Below are 19,804 nucleotides of genomic sequence, written 5' to 3'. Positions count from 1 at the left end.
TCCTGAACAAATTTCACCCTTCATTTTTTTTCTACCTATTACGGTTACGGTGTTGGAACGATAACAAGGTTTTTGGGTTTCGGAGGGATTACTCCGAACCGACAAAATATTTCGACTCACAGGGTGAGTTCCGGATAGGTATTCATGACACCGATACAAAGTGTGAACATGAAAGCGACACGTCTTACGGTTACGGAGGCTAACTTCGTCAAAGTTTGGCGGAACAAAAAGAATAATAATAATAATAATAATAATAATAATAATCAGAAGAAATACAGTAAGGTCTTTCCCTTTAGTAAAAGGAAAGACCTTAATAATAATAAACAGAAGAAATACAGTAAGGTCTTTCCCTTTTGTAAAAGGAAAGACCTTAATAATAATAATAATCAGAAGAAAACCAATAGGTCTTTCCACGGAAAAGTGGAAAGACCTAATTACCCTTAATGTTTGTGGTTTAAAGAGGCGTATACAATACCCAGAATTTTAAGAATTGATAAATGAATTTAGTATCTTGTGTTTTGTAGAAACAAAAACTGACGATTTTAGACGTTATAGAATTACCAGGTTATAAATTTGTAATGAAAAATAGATCTCACTTAAACAGAGTAAAATCAGGTGGAATTGTACTTGGTTTTAAAGAATCATTATCTGATCATATTTCTGTTGTTGAAACAGACAGTAAATATATTCTATGGTTTAAAATTGACAAACATGTAGTTAAACTACAACAAGATATTTTGTGTGGTATTGTGTATATTCCGCCTGAAAATTCTGTATATTGTGTTGGTGATCCATTTAGCGAAATTGAAAGTGAATTTTTGAATTTTAGTATAAGTCATGACAATATATGTCTTTTTGGAGATTTTAATGCTCGAACTGCAGAAGAGTCGGACTTTGACGTCGTTAATTTTGAAGAATTTTCAGAAAATGTTAGACATTGAAAATGAGGGTGTTTGTACTTTAGATGAGTTAAATATAAATCATTAAGGAAAAGTATGGATCACAAAAAAAAAAACAACTTTGGTAACTTGCTACTTGAATTTTGTAAGAATAACAATATGTTTATCCTAAATGGAAGAATGTGTGAAGACAAAGGTCTGGGTAGTTTTACATGTAAAAACACCAGTGTAGTTGATTACAATATTGCTTCCCCAAATTTTCTTAAGCTGGTTCAAAATTTTTCAGTATTAAATTCTAGCGTTTTATTTTCGGATATTCATAATCCGCTGTCGTTAAAGATTACTTGTTATGAAAAACAAAACAACGTCAGTCATGATGATGAAGTGCTTGAGGAGAAGATTAAGAGATGGGAAAATGAACAATTAGACACCTTTATTAGTAACATTGATAGACTTAAAGTAAATGAAATACTAGCTCAATTAACGGAAATGGTTATACTTAAAGTAAATGAAATACTAGCTCAATTAACGGAAATGGTTGAAAATACAAGTGAAAACTCAATTATTAATAAAGTTGTTGAGGATGTATGTCATTTACTTACAAATGCGGCAAAGTCTACATTCGGCACATTTACTAAAAGACGTAAGCATACACAAAATATAAAAAACTCAAAACCATGGTTTGATAGCGAATGTAAGGAAGCTAGAAAAAAGTTTCGGTTAGTAGACGAAAACTTAAGCGAAACCATACTGACGACAAAGTGAATGAAACAAAGAAACTAGAAAAGAGCTACAAGCGAGTAATGGATAAGAGCATTCGTAAACATAGAAAGAAAATTAGACACAAGATAGAAAACTTAAAATCGATTAACCCGAAAGAATACTGGAAAATTTTGAACGGTGGTAAAAGGGGAAACAACCCATGTGTACCTATTAATATTTTGTTTGATTATTTTAAGAATTTAAATTTAGGAAATTCTAAAGATGATGAGATTGTTTTAGAAAATCAGAACAATGTAAAAAATTTAAATGTTATATTAAACTCACCAATTACAGAAGAGGAAATTGAAAAATCTTTGAGAAAGTTAAAAAATAATAAATCCTCTGGTGATGATATGATTGTAAATGAATATTTAAAACACTCTTTTAGTGTTATGTCACAGGTGTTTGTGAAACTTTTTAATATTATATTTGACAGTGGAACTATTCCTGATAATTGGCTTTCCGGTGATAAAATACCTTTATTCAAGAATAAAGGTAACAAACACGATCCTAGCAATTTTAGACCTATAACAGTTATAAGCTGCTTTGGGAAATTATTTACTTCTATTTTGAATTCACGTTTGAATAAATTTTCTGATGATTTTTGTTTACTATGTCAGAATCAAGCTGGTTTCAGAGAAGGTTATTCTACTACAGATAATTTATTTGTTATCTACATGCTTATTAGTATCATGAAAAATAAGAAAAAGAAACTATTCTGTACATTCGTAGATTTTGCTAAAGCCTTTGACACTGTTTGGAGAAAGGGTCTTTGGCATAAATTACTTGTGAATGATATTAACGGTAAAATGTATAATGTAATTTTTAATATGTACACTGGTATTAAATCTCGTATTGTGTATAATGGTGAAATGTCAGAATACTTTTCATGCAATATCGGTGTAAGACCGTGTGAAAATATGTCTCCTTTTTTATTTTCATTGTATTTGAACGATCTTCAACAGTTTATTGAAGAAAAAAATGTATGTGGTTTAAATTGTATTACTGATGAAATAGAGAATGAGTTTGATATCTTCTTAAAACTGTTTGTGTTATTGTACGCAGATGATACAGTGTTATTTTCGGATAATGCATCCGATCTACAGTTGCAATTAGATATATTCTTTGAATATTGCAGTACCTGGAAACTAAAAGTTAACACAAGTAAAACTAAGATTATAACTTTTTCTGGTGGTAGATTACCCAAAATTATTAACTTTATATATGACGGAAATGCATTGGAGATAGTCAATGAATTGACATATCTTGGGTTGAATTTTTCAAGAACAGGTAGCTTTATGAGTGCTAAGAAAACTTTAGTTAGAAAAGCATATAAAGCAATGTATGAAGTATTGAAAAAGGGGAGGTTGCACAACTTGTCAGTGAAATCACAATATGATCTTTTTGATAAAATTGTGAAGCCAATTCTCCTGTATGGGTGTGAGATTTGGGATTTCAGTAATACTGATATTATAGAAAAAGTGCACTTAAAATTTTGTACACTATTATTAAACCTTAAGAAGTCGACACCGAATTTTATGATTTATGGTGAACTTGGTATTTATCCCATGTCTTTATATATACAGCTGCGTATGGTTAATTTTTGGTCAAAAATGGTAAATGGGGATGATAACAGGATTGCTAAAATACTATACAAATACATGTTCTTGAAAAGTTCTGACAACCAATTTAGGTCAGATTGGTTGAAATACGTTAAAGATATATTAGATAAGTGTGGATACAGCAATATATGGTTGTCACAAGGAAATTTTAATCCAAAGTGGTTGGGTATTAGTTTAAAATAAAAGTTATTTGATCAGTTTCAACAGAAATGGAGAGCTGATATTGACTTTTCGTCAAAAGGTTTGGCCTACAAATTGTATAAACAAAATTTTGAATTTGAGGAATATCTGAATATTTTGAGTGATAAAGATAGAATAACATATTGTAGATTTCGAACGGGTAACCATAAGTTACCAATCGAAACTGGTAGATGGAATAAGATTGAGCGAAACCTTAGATATTGTAACTTATGTCACTGTAACGAGATTGGTGATGAATTTCATTACACTTTGCAGTGTAGTTCTTTGGCAAATTTTCGATCCCATTATTTGGATACTTTTTTCTTGCACAGATGTAACATACTAAAATTTGAAAAACTATTTCAGTTAAAAATTAAAAATAAGTTGAAAAAGCTGTGCAAATTTATCAGGGTTATAACTTTTCAAGTGAGTCTTCCTGGTTAATCACCACTCTTCGCTACTATACTGTTTATTTTATTTTATTTGATATTTTCATCTCATCTTGTCATGTGTGTTTGTGTTATGTTATATAACTTTTGATGAACTTCTTTGTACCATTTTAATTTTATGGTGTTTGAGAAATAAAGAATCTTGAATCTTGAATCTTAGTCGTGAGTTGTTGCTGTGTAAACCCAATCCATAACCTTGTGTGAAATCATATCCGTAATATTATACCAGAGATTTTAGAAGCAAAATAAGAAAACTTCTGCTATAGCGAGCATTGTTAGACTTTGCATATATAGTTAATTACATCATGAAATGACTTTGTCACAATTTTACTTTACACATTTTAAATCTACTTCAAATAAACTGATCACATTATTGAAAGACGTGCATGAAATCAATGTTCTCGTCCCATAGTGTATTTTGATGTTTTGATGTTATGAAATATTCAGGATTGCACGTGCTCGCCATAGCTGTGTAACAGCAATACGTAGGAATATTATAAAAAAAAAACATAACCAACGAACAACTGTGATGTTAATCGATTGGGATAGAACGCATAGTTTTGTATAATTAAAGGGTTGTTAAAGTGTGTACATGCGTACATAAAATGTGCTTTAGTCACCTTTTTACAACCCTTTGAAAGTAAAACGAGAATCACTCATTTTTTAATTGTGAATTAATTTGTAATCAGGCATGTTACTTTGCAGGTTTTTGTTACATTTCAGGTGATGCAATGACGTACTTTGGCTTCATATGATCATACATCATCTTAATTATTTTGGCATTTGTAACCATTGATAGGGGTCGACACTGTATTCAAAAATAATTTTTCAATAAATACCAAATTCTTACACCCAATACCTTAAAATAATTTAGTTCATAATTATAGTTAATTAAGACCTTATCAAAATGACATCCAATTCCGTCCGATACAAATGTCATCAAGATCTCGTTATAATCTCACCACAATCTCCTGATCACGCGTATAGATACGAGTATCTGGTAACCGACTAGACCGTCAACAATGTACCTCTGGTAAAATGATACAGCCCTCTTTGAAACCAAATATCTGTTGGTTTTTGTAAAAATCATACGCAAGGTTAATCACACAAATGTTATTTACTGCCGCTTCGCGTTTGAATATACATTAGCGAAAATCAAATACGGCTTAGTTTACATCCTTGCGGGAAAATCATTATGAAACGCACACAAGGATGAGCGCTATTGTTTTTCCTTAATGTATGTTATATGTTAATTCAATTAATTAATTGACCGCATTTCATCTGCTGTTTTTTGTTCATTTTTTTTGCCAGACGAAATGTCAAAATTTTAGATCATCTTTCTTGCTAATACATATGCAATTCTTAATTGTTTCATGTTGTATAAAAATGAATGGTACATACATAATAAAAAAAAAATAGTATATATGTTGATAAATAAATAAATTTAAAATCACTTATTAAAACTGACAGCGAATATTTGTTACGATATTGTTACCAGTGATAACGCATTTGATACTTAAATAAAATTAAACATACTATAGATGTTGATAAATAAATAAATTTAAAATCACTTATTAAAAATGACAGCGAATATTTGTTATGATATTGTTACCAGTGATAACGCATTGCAAAGCCAATTTACAAATTGACTTTTACCATTTGATATTCACCATAGTTTTTACAAGCATGAAATACTTTATTGTCTGTGCACCGCCTGTATTACCAATTAGTAGGAAAAAAATTCCATGAAGATTTTGTTAGAAGGAATTCAGAAAACTCGCCTAATAGTTTCTCTGTATTAATGTCAAACGATATTGCAATCCGCGTTGAATTATCATTATTTAAAAAAAGGAAACAAAAATAGCAATTGGGATAATTCATGTTATATTTAATAATTTCCTGATATCAAAGAGAGTTACTGTACAACTAATAAAACGTATAGAGACAATTATCATCGGATTTAGTTGCTGGCTTAATCGTGTGTATTCGAATTAATAATAAAGCCTGGATCACGAAGATGAAAGAAGCATGTAAAAAGAGTTTGGAGAAATATTAGCCAGTTTCTTTTTGATATTGACATTCTAGTTTGATTTTATTCAAGAAGTATATAAAACGTTCTCATGTGTAGTTCTGGTATACATCAGGATCAATTAAACTCTTTGTCTACAGTAACTTTACTATTGGTGGAACCAGTCATGTAAAGAAATGATGGGAAAATGATTTGTACAATAGAATTCTAAAATCGGTAAATGGAGAGTGGGTGTCCCCCTCTTATATACGTCTAATACGATTTTCTCTACTCTATAATTTCATATGTTGACATATATAATTGTACATTGAAATTCGATCAATTGATTGAATATTTAGATACGATAAAAATATTAATATGTGCAACAAATTGGACAAGTAAGATCTTTAATCGCTTGTGTGATTTCAGTTCGATCTGGAGAAATTAAAGGATAACTATCCTATAACTTCAATTCCGATATTCCCATTGGTGAATGTCGCAGTTTTTGATAGCTAATTGTCAAGTTTTAGTTAATTCAATTTTGTCATTGTCTGCATCACGTTTTGGGATGTATGATGCTCTACTGGAATTCCCATGTGGAGTGTATCGTTTCAGATAACGCATAGGTAACGATCAAAGGCGTTATTGTACATTTTTTGTTGCCACGTGCTCGGAAATATATCGTTCTGGGATTCTGCATTACTTGATAAGTTAACAAATCGAATTTAATTGATCTTATATATTGGAGAAATGAACTTGATTCAACAACAAATAATCAGAAAACTTTACGGTGGAATAAAACAGCAACCAGTTAAGTAATAATAATAATATTCAAAGTACCTGAACAAAACACGTGTTAAAATAGAAGGAGGTATCGAATGACAAACAATGAGTAGTGTTTGTGGTAGAATGTGGCATTTTGCAGTTTCAAAAAGTGTATTATAAATTGGACTGTATGAGGATATTTGAAGTAAGCATTGGGGAGTATGCTACCCCTAATTCATTATGATATCACCTGAGAGGAATATTTTATGTGTTTTCCTGATCTGGTTGACATTGAGGTGTGCTAATTGTCTTCCTAAAGAAATCACTGTGGGTAAGTAATCTTGAACTTTATCTAATTTTTCTACTCTTGAACTCACTCTAATCAAAAGATCCAACTACCTTTTTGTACACTTTTATTTATATGTATGTGGTTCAGATGACAATAAATTGCAATTTGGTATGGCCCTAATCCGTATATTGTATTTTACGATGAAACAATAATTTAATCTTTTTCTTCGTCCCATTGTTACTTCTTATAATAACAGTTGTAAATATTTACACTTTTGTGTCCAAACCTAACCTAAAGCTCGTAAACCATTATTCTTCATTGGTTAAATATTTTGACTTCCACACATTTTTTGGTTTAAGGATTACAAATATAAAACAATTTCTAACAAAATCATTCTCAAAACTTTATAGAATAATAACAATAACACATTGAAACGAATTGAGATGGCCCAAAGGAAAGTACAAACGACCAGTTAACTTATAGTCAGTACATGTAGGTCACAACTGTTATTGATATGTATACATCAATTCAATCGTAGAATGTTTAGACTACAAACATGACACACTATTTCTTTTCTCTACTCCTGAAAGTTATACAAGATTCATATCGTACATTTCTCCCTTTCTCATAAATACAACATTAACAACACGGGGGATTAGATAATGTCGATTGAAATTAATGTTACTACTAGATATAAAGAAATTTCTCTTTCTTGTGGAGGCCATTAATTTTGTAAAAGAAAATCCGTACATTATTTTTCAGTTTCATAATAACAAAAATCAACAATTAAATAAAAGTTTCGTGTGGTCAACAAACGAATACTTATAGTCTTTTGAATAAAATATTTAAAAAATCTTCCTTCCTGAAGTAGAATGTACTTTTCTTATACTATACATTGTACCACACACTGACGCAGTCAATGTATTAATAGTATCGTGTTAAGAATAGGTTTTACTATTATACTCATCAAAAGTTTTGTTACTTTTACAATGTTTGCGACAAAGTGAATCCATCTATTTATCACATATCAAGATACTTTCTATCGTATCATGTAATGAAACTGTAACAAAATTTCCGGATTTGCTACTACATGTGTATTTGCTAATTGTATGTCCTTGGAATGGCCTTATTTTCCTTTAGAACATCTTAAACACATAACACTATAATAAACTAGCTCTAACCACAACCTAACCCTAACCTAGAACAAACCTAACCGTACCTTTACTATAAGAGTACCTTTTCAGTAACATCAGGGAACCTAAAGTAAGAGAAGACCATTGAAAACCAACGATGACATTGTATTACTCATTTAGCCACTATATGAAAATGCTCACACTAAAAAAACAAGAATGTGTCAAAGTACACGGATGCCCCACTCGCACTATCCTTTTCCATGTTCCATGGACCGTGAAATTGGGTAATTATCTAATTTGGCATTAAAATTAGAAAGATCATTTCATAAGCAACAAGTGTACTAAGTTTCAAGTTGATTGGACTTCAGCTTCATCAAAAACTACCTTGACCAAAAACTTTAACCTGAAACTCCCACTTTCATTTTCTATGTTCAGTGGACCGTGAAATTGGGGTCAAAAGTCTAATTTGGCTTAAAAATTAAAAAGATCATCTCATAAGCAACAAGTGTACCGAGTTTCAAGTTGATTGGACTTCAGCTTCATCAAAAACTACCTTAACCACAAACTTTAACCTAGACGGACGAACGGAACCACAGACGGACGGACGAACGGAGCCACAGACCAGAAAACATAATGCCCCTCTACTATAGTAGGTGGGGCATAATAAGGAAACCCAAGGTTGTGTGAATACTTGAATATACGCGATGAGATATAATGAACAAAACCGGGCATATGTAAAGCAACGCAAAATCCAATGAAAAGTTTAAACGAGAAGAAAATAGTACATCTCAGATTTAGATTAACTAAAGTCTATTTTCTAACTATCCACGCATGTGTCTTTCTAAAACTGAACTTCTGTCATGACTGTCGGGAATATCTGACAAATGTCAGCTCGACTTATGGATAAGAATGCGTTGATGTCAAAATAACATTCCATTTTAAGGTTAATTTTGGGTATATATTTCATTTGCATGTTTTAAATATTAAAGATGAAAATATACATCATAAAATATACCAAAAACACAATATATAATAATTCCAAAAATGTTTTACCAACATAATGACTAAAATTATAGTTATGTAAATTAATGAGGTAAAACATAGATGTGTATCTAAAGTTTAAAAAAAAAAAACAATGCACACAAGTTTATTTTGTCAAAACTATCACATTTTGGTGCTATGTTGATTGTGACTATTCCATTTTATACGTCCACAATCATTACAACTAATCAAATGTCGAGAAAGGTCTTATTAGCGACTTACTAGACATATTTATTTCAATAGGAAGTACACACAGTAGAAACTAATACAGACAATGTTAAACTTGAGGTCTATGGGGACCTCTCAAAGTTACAATCTTTTATTAACACAAAACTATCGATGGCGTTAATAATTTCAAAGAGCAAAGCTTATCAAGCGATTATATATATTAACTTTGTTCATTAACTGTGATCCATTCTTACGTATAAGAAATTTATAAATGCAGCCTTTTTAAATATTCATTTAAACTATTGTTGCTCAAGCATATTTTCCCAGACTTCAGAATCTCACGAGGGACAATACAACGTCTGTCATTTCCGATAATGTGCGAATTGTCCATCCATTCGACTGGATTCAATGTAATTTTTTACGCAACATTGTACCAGTTTTATGTAGCACTGATGAACGATGTAAGCTACAACAAAATACTGACAAATTCCAAAATTAACATTGTCATGCATTTGTTAATAGTTTCATTAGTATATAGTTGAAAGTGTATGTTTAAAATCATTAAAAAAAATTATTAAAAAATCAATTATTATTGCATTCTTCAAAATAACACCTTTTAATTCAAACATAAATTTCGTTTCGTTCACCTGATCGGCGTTTGGTCCGTTTTTGTATATAGTTATTTTGGTTTATTCGTTAACAAAGTGTGTTGATCTCTAAATATGATTATTGCCTTGACTTTTGGACCTCTGGAACTAGATTCAAACCAAGTCAAACCAAATATTTGACCATTTGTACTTGTTGTTTCTCTGATAAACATGCCACATTCAGCATTAACAAAAATAATATATTGGTTGATAAAGGTTAGAATAAGATGTTCGAGCTCGGTACATTCCTTCTTGACTTGTGGACTAGCACGTCGAAAATGCGGTCCAGAATATCGACCTAGTGCAAAGCAGGATTCATATTCACATCATATCGATATGTGCATTGTATTGGCAATGCCTGGTATGTATGTAATAATTGAACTCGGAATTTGAACATGACTCCATCTCCCGTACCATTCTCTTTTCTTCATTAAAGTAGAGACATTAGATATGCGAACTCTTCATAAGGCTTTTCAACGTAAAAAATAAAATACTTGTGTAAGAAATTTATACGTATATTTGATAATTCAAGATGCAAAGTTTTTGTGTACTTTAAAATGTTTATACAGAAAAAAACATTATCTTTCAACTTTAATCGTGTTTTTTATATTCTTAACGACCATTTATACTGTCAAAATTTGAAATCTAAGAAATGTTTAATATTATATCTGAAGATAACATAACTGCAGCATGTTGCAGCTTTAAATCAATAGTTAGTTTCTTGAACAACAAGGTCGGGTTTGCCCTCATTATCTTCTAATGTTCCAATTTTTCTTTGATATCCAAATTTATCAATTTTTCCTTTTATCATTTACGTAAATCTCTTTTAAGTATTAGTTTGAAGTAGCTTTGAATAGAATATAAATCTTTAATATTTAATTTGTATTTGAGTGGTAATCGGTAAATTTTACGATAATTTGAGCACTCTTATACAGACAAATTGAATACATATTGTTGACATTTATGTTTATATAAATGTTATTCAAACAAGTTTATGATTTAAAAGATTATAAAACAAGTCCACTTAGAATAACAGTTGTCAAATAAAATGATATTTAAACATTTTAGAAGTATTTTACGAGTAAACAATAAAGCCTGCAATTATATTTTTTGGTTTGACTAAGCATAAATCACAACATCGGATTTGTTCAAAAATTTCTTTCAATAGATACAAATAAAATCGGCAATGGAAAATGTCGAAATCTTCAAACTTCAGATAAGAAATGAACGACTTTCTTTTTCCCGTTTACAACCTATTAAATTTTCAAATTGCAAAAAAATATCTCGTTTAATTCATTCGCCAGAGGACCATTCTAAATCCGTTCAAATGCTTTAAATGTGGTAAGTTTGATATTGATTCCAAGTTTTGTTGGCGGAAAATGCATATCTGTTTAATATAGCAACAACAAACAAGAAGACCTACTATTTCTTTCATACACTACTTTTAACAATAAGAAGATGTGGTATGATTGCCAATGAGAGAACTCTCGTGAAGAAACAAAATGATATATAGAAAACCGTACAGTCTTCAACACTGAAAAGTTCATACTGCATATGATAGTCGGCCATAACAGGCAGTGAAATGACAAATGTAAAACAATTCGCTGATTTATGTATAAAATAATGAACGAAAAAAAAAAATATGTTACACAGCAACAAACAACAACCACTGAATTACAGGCTCCTGCTTGGGACAGGCTCATATAGAATTTGTGTGTGTGTGGAGGTGGAGGGGTTTAACTCGTTTGAAGGCGCGTACCCTCTCCTAACTTGGAACAAATCAAACTTTCAGTAAAGAACAAGGGTAGTACGCTTTATTTAACTTCTATAATCTGACAAATACCTGATTCGATTCTGCTACACTATCTAACTTTATATCTTGAAATTTTTGAACGCATTATTTTACTTCACCAATTTATCTTTACTAAAAAAAAGACTTCTTGCAACTTTTCGGTTCGTGTCATAGTTCATCAAGATCTTTTCATCCAAAGCTTGTATTTTTAAAATAGCTCTTGTTAAAAAAAATCGTAACACTTGCCAGGGTTGCGTTCAATTTTGGGGCGGCTACGAAGGGCTACTTAAATTTTCGTCTACTGAACGAGTAGCTATCCTAGTTGCTATCAATATCTTTTCAGCAGCTAGGCTAGTTACACGTTCAGTAGTCATAAATCTGCGTAGCCCTACAGTTGTTGCTGCTACGATATTGAACGCAACCCAGAACACTGCATGGTCAACACGTGAGTGTGTTCTGATGTTATAACATGTCGTAATGCAGACACATTCAAACAATATAAAGCCGTTTTTTTTTTAAACCAACGATTAGTGATATTAGCGGCATAGTCCATTGGTTTCGTTTGAATAGTGAAATGAAATAGTTGAAACTTATTTGGCGTAATTTGCGTACCATTCTTCTTTCAAATGATTAATTGAGAAGGTTATGCACTTTTTACTGTTACTTCAAACGAATTCTATATGCATCAATAATTAAAACATCGTTCAGGCAAGTCATTCATCTACTTAAGCGTGACTCTGGTGACATTTAATTTTGTGTAAGTTGGATTAAGCAGAAATAAATATTGAACAAGCATAAAAACTAACAGAAAAAAAAAAAGAATGGTTAATGCTTTTATTGAGACATTTTGATATTAACATTCTGTTGATGAAAGGAGTGTTGGATGTGACACAACCAATACAATTTTAACGCAACATTGAGGAATTCGCGACATAATGAAAATTGTGATTATAAGAAAATATTATAAATCGTAGACATTGAGCAGTAGTGTTAAACCGAAAACGGGGTACTGATGATAACAGGGCGTGATCTCAGGTTTAGACATTTAAATACTGGGATTTATTAGTACGTCATACAAGTTTTACTTGCGATCAACCCCTGTTAATGGTAAGGTTCGTTTTGCTAAATCTAGAGTTTTCTGTGCAGGGTTTTCGATTGTGTTTCGTTTGGCTTTTTTTCGACTGACATTTTTTATTGTCCATTTGTCTGTTTAGTCCATATGCTGATTTGTACATCCCCCCCAATATAATCGTTTCGGCCAAGGAAAAAACTCTTAGGAATGAAAAACTCATAGTTGAAGGTCGTACGGTGACCTATTGTTGCTAATCTTCTATCATTTGTTCTCTGGCGGAGAGTTTTCTCTTTGGCAATCATACCAAATGTTATGTTTATAACAATATGCACCAAACTTGAAACTCGTAGCTGAGAACCATACATTAAACAACTGGTGCTAAACTAAGAACTTGGCTTTTGAATTATCCACAAAGTTCAGTCAATTCGCTAAAATCCATCTTTAAGTACACTTTTATTTGTGATACATATGAAACTTTATGAATGGAATTAGCTGTTCAATGTAAAATCACATGTTCTGTGATATTAGATACTGTTTTATTATTTCCAGTGGATTGGAAAAAAAGATAATTTTATATTCGCTTGTAAGATTTTCTGATTGTTTGATATCAATTTTTTATCAACCGAAACTAATTATTAATACTGTCTGGAACAACATGTTTAAAGCTGATTTGTCCAGATAGTTTAAATCATTCATGGACAATGAGTTTGACGCTTATAAGGAGGTTGATGAGGGGTTATTACGGATAATACAAAGAGTAGAAGGATGGAGTAGAATATTAATTGAAACACTCATAATTTAAGCACTCTCAAATAGCAAAATCTTAATTATACTTCAAGAGTCTTCATTTGATAGTATGCCTTAATTTTTCCAACTTTTACAAGATATTTCCACAATTTATGGAAGGATTAAGAATAACTGGTGGCTACTATTAAACACTTTATAGGTTTTTGTTAACTTTTTAAGTTGAAAATCCACATAAATTTAAATATGACGTACATTTCGGTTATAATTATATATTTCTATATAGAATTTTTGATATTCTGCTTTAGGCCAAATAAAATTATACTTCGATAAATTTTCAGATCTAAATAAACTGTCAAATGACAGTACCATGCACTGATTACCATGTGAAGGCGGATTAAAGTAAGAATTACCGCGCCAGTAAAAAGTCTAGGATCTTTTAATGCGGACTTTCATTCAAATGTAAGACTGTGATGAACATCTCAATCCTAACAAAAATGTCAAAACGAAATTCTACAAATAGACCAAGAAGCAATATAATTTATCAATCGGTTCGTTGTAGGTTCTTACATATTTATTCTCAGAAGGACAACAGAAAAAACTCTTTTTTTGTCCTTTTTTTTTTGTTTTAGCTCTTCAGCGTTTATAGTGTGTTTTGCACTTTCGAATACTGTACCCTCGAACATCACCAAAGAGATATTAATAGTCAAATTGTGCATCTGGAACAATAAAAATGGTACTGTTAATGCTTTTACAGTCCGACATCAGTATACAGATACTTTATTTACAAATAACATAACTGTCATGTACGTGATATAGTTCGTACAGTAAATATCACTTTTGTCAAAAAAACCAATATGATTATAGTGCCTTTCTAATTCCCTATAAAGATGTCTACATCCAACGATAAGACAAACGGGATATAGATATGCAAAACTAGAGACTAAAATAGCCAACTTCATCCCATAAATAAACACATAACAATTGAGCAGGCAATAGATTGGCTTTAAACAATGTACCAGAAAATATCATTTGACTTAATTCATCAAAATAAAGTACCTCATCTCCGTCGACCTATCATTTTTGTCCGGCTAAACCAATTTCGGTCAGCTAATTGGTAATTGACTAAAGCAATTTTAAACATTCTGACATTTAAAGAATGTTTGTTTGTGTCTGCCGTTTAAATGTTAATAACTGGCTGTCATTTGTGTGCAGTATCGAACATAAATAAAAAGTATAAGTATTTTAAAAACTTCCAACAAGTGAGACTAAGTGACCACTGTCAATTTGACATATCACATAAGAAGTGGTATGATTATCAGATATACAGCTACATATCCTCCAGACCAAACGTGTAAAGTTGTGAATATCCGCATGTCACCTTAGTATACGCTTTTCAGCAAGGAACAAGACTAATACAATGTATATTAATATATAAAAAGGCCACAGGCTGGATGAAGAGCTCATCTAACCTTGGGCATGGTTGTTAAAGCACAACATAAGAACACAATTTACAATCGACGGGAAATGACTCGAATTATTAATTCGGAAACTAACTAAATACAAAAAAACAACAAAAAACAAAACAAAAAACGAACGATTTGACTAAACGGTGTTCGCAGTAATTAAAAGTAAGTTCAATGTCGATTTTCAACTATTTAGTAAATGAATATACGATTTCCTAGATTCAAAATGTCAATTGGATCAACTCCAACGTACTGGGTTAATTTTATAAAGCAATTGTTTCCCACTGAAATAAATATTGAAATAGCTAGGAGACAACGAAGGCGGAGATATATGATTTCAAAGTGTATCCGATGACAATTTACAAACTGGTCGTTTCCACCTCCGCAAATATAATCACGAATGATGTATTGTGCATATTCCAAAAGGAACAATTTTTCAACAAAAAGTCAAGACCGTCCGGCATTGTAAATTACATGAGACGTGACTCGTTAAGGACATCTGCACCAATCGAAAGTTCAACTTAATGTCATTTCAAATATACGACGCAATTTCAATTCGACCAATGATATCTAATTAGAATAAATTCTAATTAATAATTTGCACGATTTAGTAACTTCTATGTCATTTTAGTAGTCTAAGGAGTGAATTATACTAGATGGTTTATCCTATTCTTATTAAAACACATAAAAAAGGCACAGCATTTCAACATCATTTTACTTTGATGTCCAGATAAAGAAGGAACTTGAATGTTTACCGTTTGAGATATGTGAATACGTCTTTATTAGCTTAAACTTCATCAATTTATTCCATCACTATATAGCAAAATATCTGGAACTCCTGTCGATGAACATCTTAAATTATTAAATAAGTCCATCGATATATCATAGCCTTGTCATATCTAAACGATGTTAAAAACAATCACCACAGTTTTTAATGTGGTACATGTATACATCTTTAACTTATATCTCTATTCAAAATATTCAATTACAATTTAAATTCATTAAACAAGCTGAGAAACAATAAACATCACAGAGTTATTGACTTCCGCAAGCAAAGTAATCTTTTGTGAAATATCCCTGAAGGCAAGGAAAACCTTTGTAGGAAGAGAAACATTGGCACATATGAAGAGGCGTATGTTATAATTAATAGTATGTGAGTGCGTTATTTAGATGGTAGTGGTATTAAATTAGATAAAACAATGAAACACTCCTTCGATTTAAAAGTCATGAGCCGAAAGAGTTAGGAGTTACACATTATTGAAAAAAGTCACTGCATCGAGCTGCCATACATAGTATAATTAATCTTTCTGTTAATATATGTATGCGGTATCAATCGTGTTGTGGGTCAATGGCAATTGCAAATTGGTAAAAAGCCACATTCAATAATATAAAATGTTTAAAAGAAGAAAACGATGACTGGACTGTGTATACGACAACTGTAACGTGTCTTTTGAGTGGATATGCAAGAACTAAATACTTTTTATTATAATAGATTTGTAGGACTCGGAGGTGTGATGGGGACGCTGAAGTGCAATGGTCACGCCGAAGTGCGATGGTCTACGCCGAAGTGTGATGGTTTTCAAATACAACGTTATTACAAAATCTCTAAATTAAATGCAAGCAGGAGCAGAAGATGATTTGTAGCTGAAAATTTCATACGTTCAAAGAAACGGAAATAAAATGAAACGAACGATTCAAGTCCCAAACAGTTTTGATCATTGTGTGTGGAGGTTACCAAAATATGTAAATCAATGGGAACAAGGCGGCTAAAGGATAAGATGATCTTGGTCTCTAGATGAGCGTACCAGTGTTCGGAACTACAAACTGTATGCCGGAAAAGTTTTGTACGACAAGTAAAATGTCTTGATATTATTATTAATTTTGACTTTTTTAAAGTATCATTCAATTATAAGTATTTTTTTTCGTTATCTCAAATAGCGATAATTTTGTTTTATTCAGCGCCTTGAGATGAAACCTGCTTTGTAAAAAAAAATCACACAATCTCAGTAATTTGATTGTGCTTACAATATTAATCTTCTGGATAGGCAAAAAATAAACCCGATTGGTCCCAACTTGGTCCTGAGTGGAGAAGCAGCTAATAACCTGCTATGAGTCAATCATAAACAAACTGTTATGATATCAGATAAATGGATGACTGGGTGTTGTGAGCAATTTCTTAGACATGATATGACAAAAACAAGTTACTAGTATATTTGATCAAATAAGTTGGATCCTACTTAGTGAATCAATTTGTATAATCGCACTTCAACACGCAATATAAAGACTTATCTCGAAAACAACATCGGTGACTCCAATTTGTTTCGCTTAAAATTTCAAAATAAGTATAATCTATCTTTATGCAAAATTTCAATGATTTATTATTAGTAGACCAACTATAAATAGTGTGATTTCCCTTTAATCTCAGCCACCCAGTGTATTTTCTGATCCCATACTGCTGTCTGCTAATATAAGCGGATAATTAGCATATTAAAAATTAAAGTCTTTGGTTAAACCTGAACAGAAATAAAAACTCGATCAGTCAAATATGAGGCTAGCACGCTAACCACTACACCTCCACAAATAGGATTCCAACTTCAGACCGTCGCATTTAGCTAGAATAAACAACGTCAAAATTAGACCATCGCACTTCAGCGTACCCACAAACACACTTCAGCGTACCCACAAACACACTTCAGCGTTTCTAACAACAAGTTAGCGTCACAACGTCACAATCGCACTTCAGCGTTTTAACCAACGCACTTCAGCGTAGACCATCGCACTTCAGCGTGACCATCGCGGTTCGGAGTACCATCGCGATTCCGAGTCCTACAGATTTATTTGAATGAAAGTGCGTTGATCGACTAACAAAAAATGCGCAGTATAAACTTGAGTTTTAATACCCATACCAACACATAATGAGTAAGACCACATAAGACTATTTCATTTTATAATGTTTGATCAAATTTATCTTTACAAATTATTTCATATTGTTTGGTATTATTTTCAATTGCTATAAGTATAAAATAAATCAAATATTTAACTGATAACTCTTTATATGAATGATGTCTAGACCGGTGCTTTGCTTTTGCGACAATTGACATGAAATTTGTACTGAAATTTGACATTACAAAGCATTGGCGATCTTGTATTAATGCTAACGGAAGTTAATGCATTGGCTGGTGGTATCAACACTTTAACTGAATTATGAAAGAAAGAATACTGAATCAAAATGGATAAAGTAAATTATAAACGTGTGAAATTGGGTTATCGATATTCTCGATTGACAATTATCGTAGATCAGAAAGATACGATACAAAATTAGATAATATGAAAATATAACACAATTATAGCTGTCTAAACAAAAACATGCATGATTATTAGTTTTGACAGCTTATCAGTGAATTTCAACCTATTCGTAGCAACAAAAAAAAAAAAAAAAAAAAAAAAAAAAAAAAATCAACTTTGATTAAGAAGTCGCGTAATTGTTTGATTGAAATGACAAACATCTATAAAATGGCAGAAACAAAAATATGTACTTAAAATACATAATTCGGGCATACGATTCAGTTTTGATCCCATATTTACAGTTTGATGAAAATTTCCATATAGGCTATTTTTTGCCTGATAAAATTAGATATGTAATAAAAAAATATACCTTCATGTGCTACTTTTTGAGTTAAATGAGGTCGAAATTTTGTATATTTTCTCAAAATTCGGATTTGGGGCCGTATTTTTCCTAAACTCAAATAGTTTTTTGTTAAATAATTTGTAATTTCTGTATTTTATAAGTATCTTAAAAATATATGCACTTTTGATTCAGAAATAACTCACATTTACCGAATGGTCATGAATTGAGAAAAAAACGGGATTTTTTTTTTTTGCTGTATATTTATCAAAATTAAAAAAAAATGCACTATTTACAGTTTTATAAAATTATGTCCACATAATCTCCCTGCAAAATGAAACAAAATGTCGTTTTAAAAAATAGGGAGCCATGCACTCGTTTTCAAATTAAATCAGTTTGAATGATAAAAATTAGTCGAAAAATGCATCTCTTCCCGATATGTCACAGTTTGACGTCGCGAAAGTAACATTTAAGGAATGACTGTAATATTTTTTCTCTCTATGAAGAAATAACATAAAAAATTGGTTCACACTGAATAACGCGCGTAGCGGGTTATTCAAGGAATGACTGTAATATTTTTTCTGTCTATGAAGAAATAACATAAAAAATATGGTGCACACTGAATAACTCGCGTAGCGGGTTATTTAACAGTGTGCACCACATTTTTTATGTTCTTTTGAATAGACAGAAAAAATATTACAGTCATTTCTTATAATTTAATTCTAAATTTCATTTTAAACCGTAGAAAACCTTGAAAAAACGTTGATGACGTCACGGTCACATGACTAAATTATGTCTATGGTCTTAAAACAAAATAACGTCAGTCAATCAGAAGACGCGTTACATCCAAAATTAAATTATTTAACAGTGTGCACCACATTTTTTATGTTATTTCGAATAGACAGAAAAAATATTACAGTCATTTCTTATAATTTAATTCTAAATTCCAATTTAAACCGTAGAAAACCATGAAAAAACATTGATGACGTCACGATCACATGACTAAATTATGTCTATGGGCTCATAACAAGATAACGTCAGCCAATCAGAAGACGCGTTACATCCAAAATTAAATTATTTTACGATAGCAACGTCATTACCTTCCCATACCTTAATGTATCGTATGCCCTTGTTTGGATGTA

General features: G+C 31.3%; 1 protein-coding gene across 2 annotated transcripts in view; it reads left to right on the top strand.

Moving 5' to 3' along the window:
- The first annotated feature begins 5,568 nt into the window (after nucleotides 1-5,568).
- The window catches only part of LOC143047733 (glutamate receptor ionotropic, kainate 2-like), an 86,294-nt gene continuing 72,058 nt past the window's right edge, over nucleotides 5,569-19,804 (top strand). For both annotated transcript variants that reach the window (XM_076220956.1, XM_076220955.1), the window contains exon 1: nucleotides 5,569-7,016. In XM_076220956.1, coding sequence (XP_076077071.1) covers nucleotides 6,926-7,016 — 91 coding nt within the window. In that variant the 5' untranslated portion in view covers nucleotides 5,569-6,925. The remainder of the gene's footprint in view (nucleotides 7,017-19,804) is intronic.

Source organism: Mytilus galloprovincialis, chromosome 10 (assembly GCF_965363235.1).
Source record: "Mytilus galloprovincialis chromosome 10, xbMytGall1.hap1.1, whole genome shotgun sequence".
NCBI lineage: Eukaryota > Metazoa > Mollusca > Bivalvia > Mytilida > Mytilidae > Mytilus > Mytilus galloprovincialis.
Note: the sequence above shows the minus strand (reverse complement) of the source record. Positions and strands in the feature narration are given on the sequence as shown.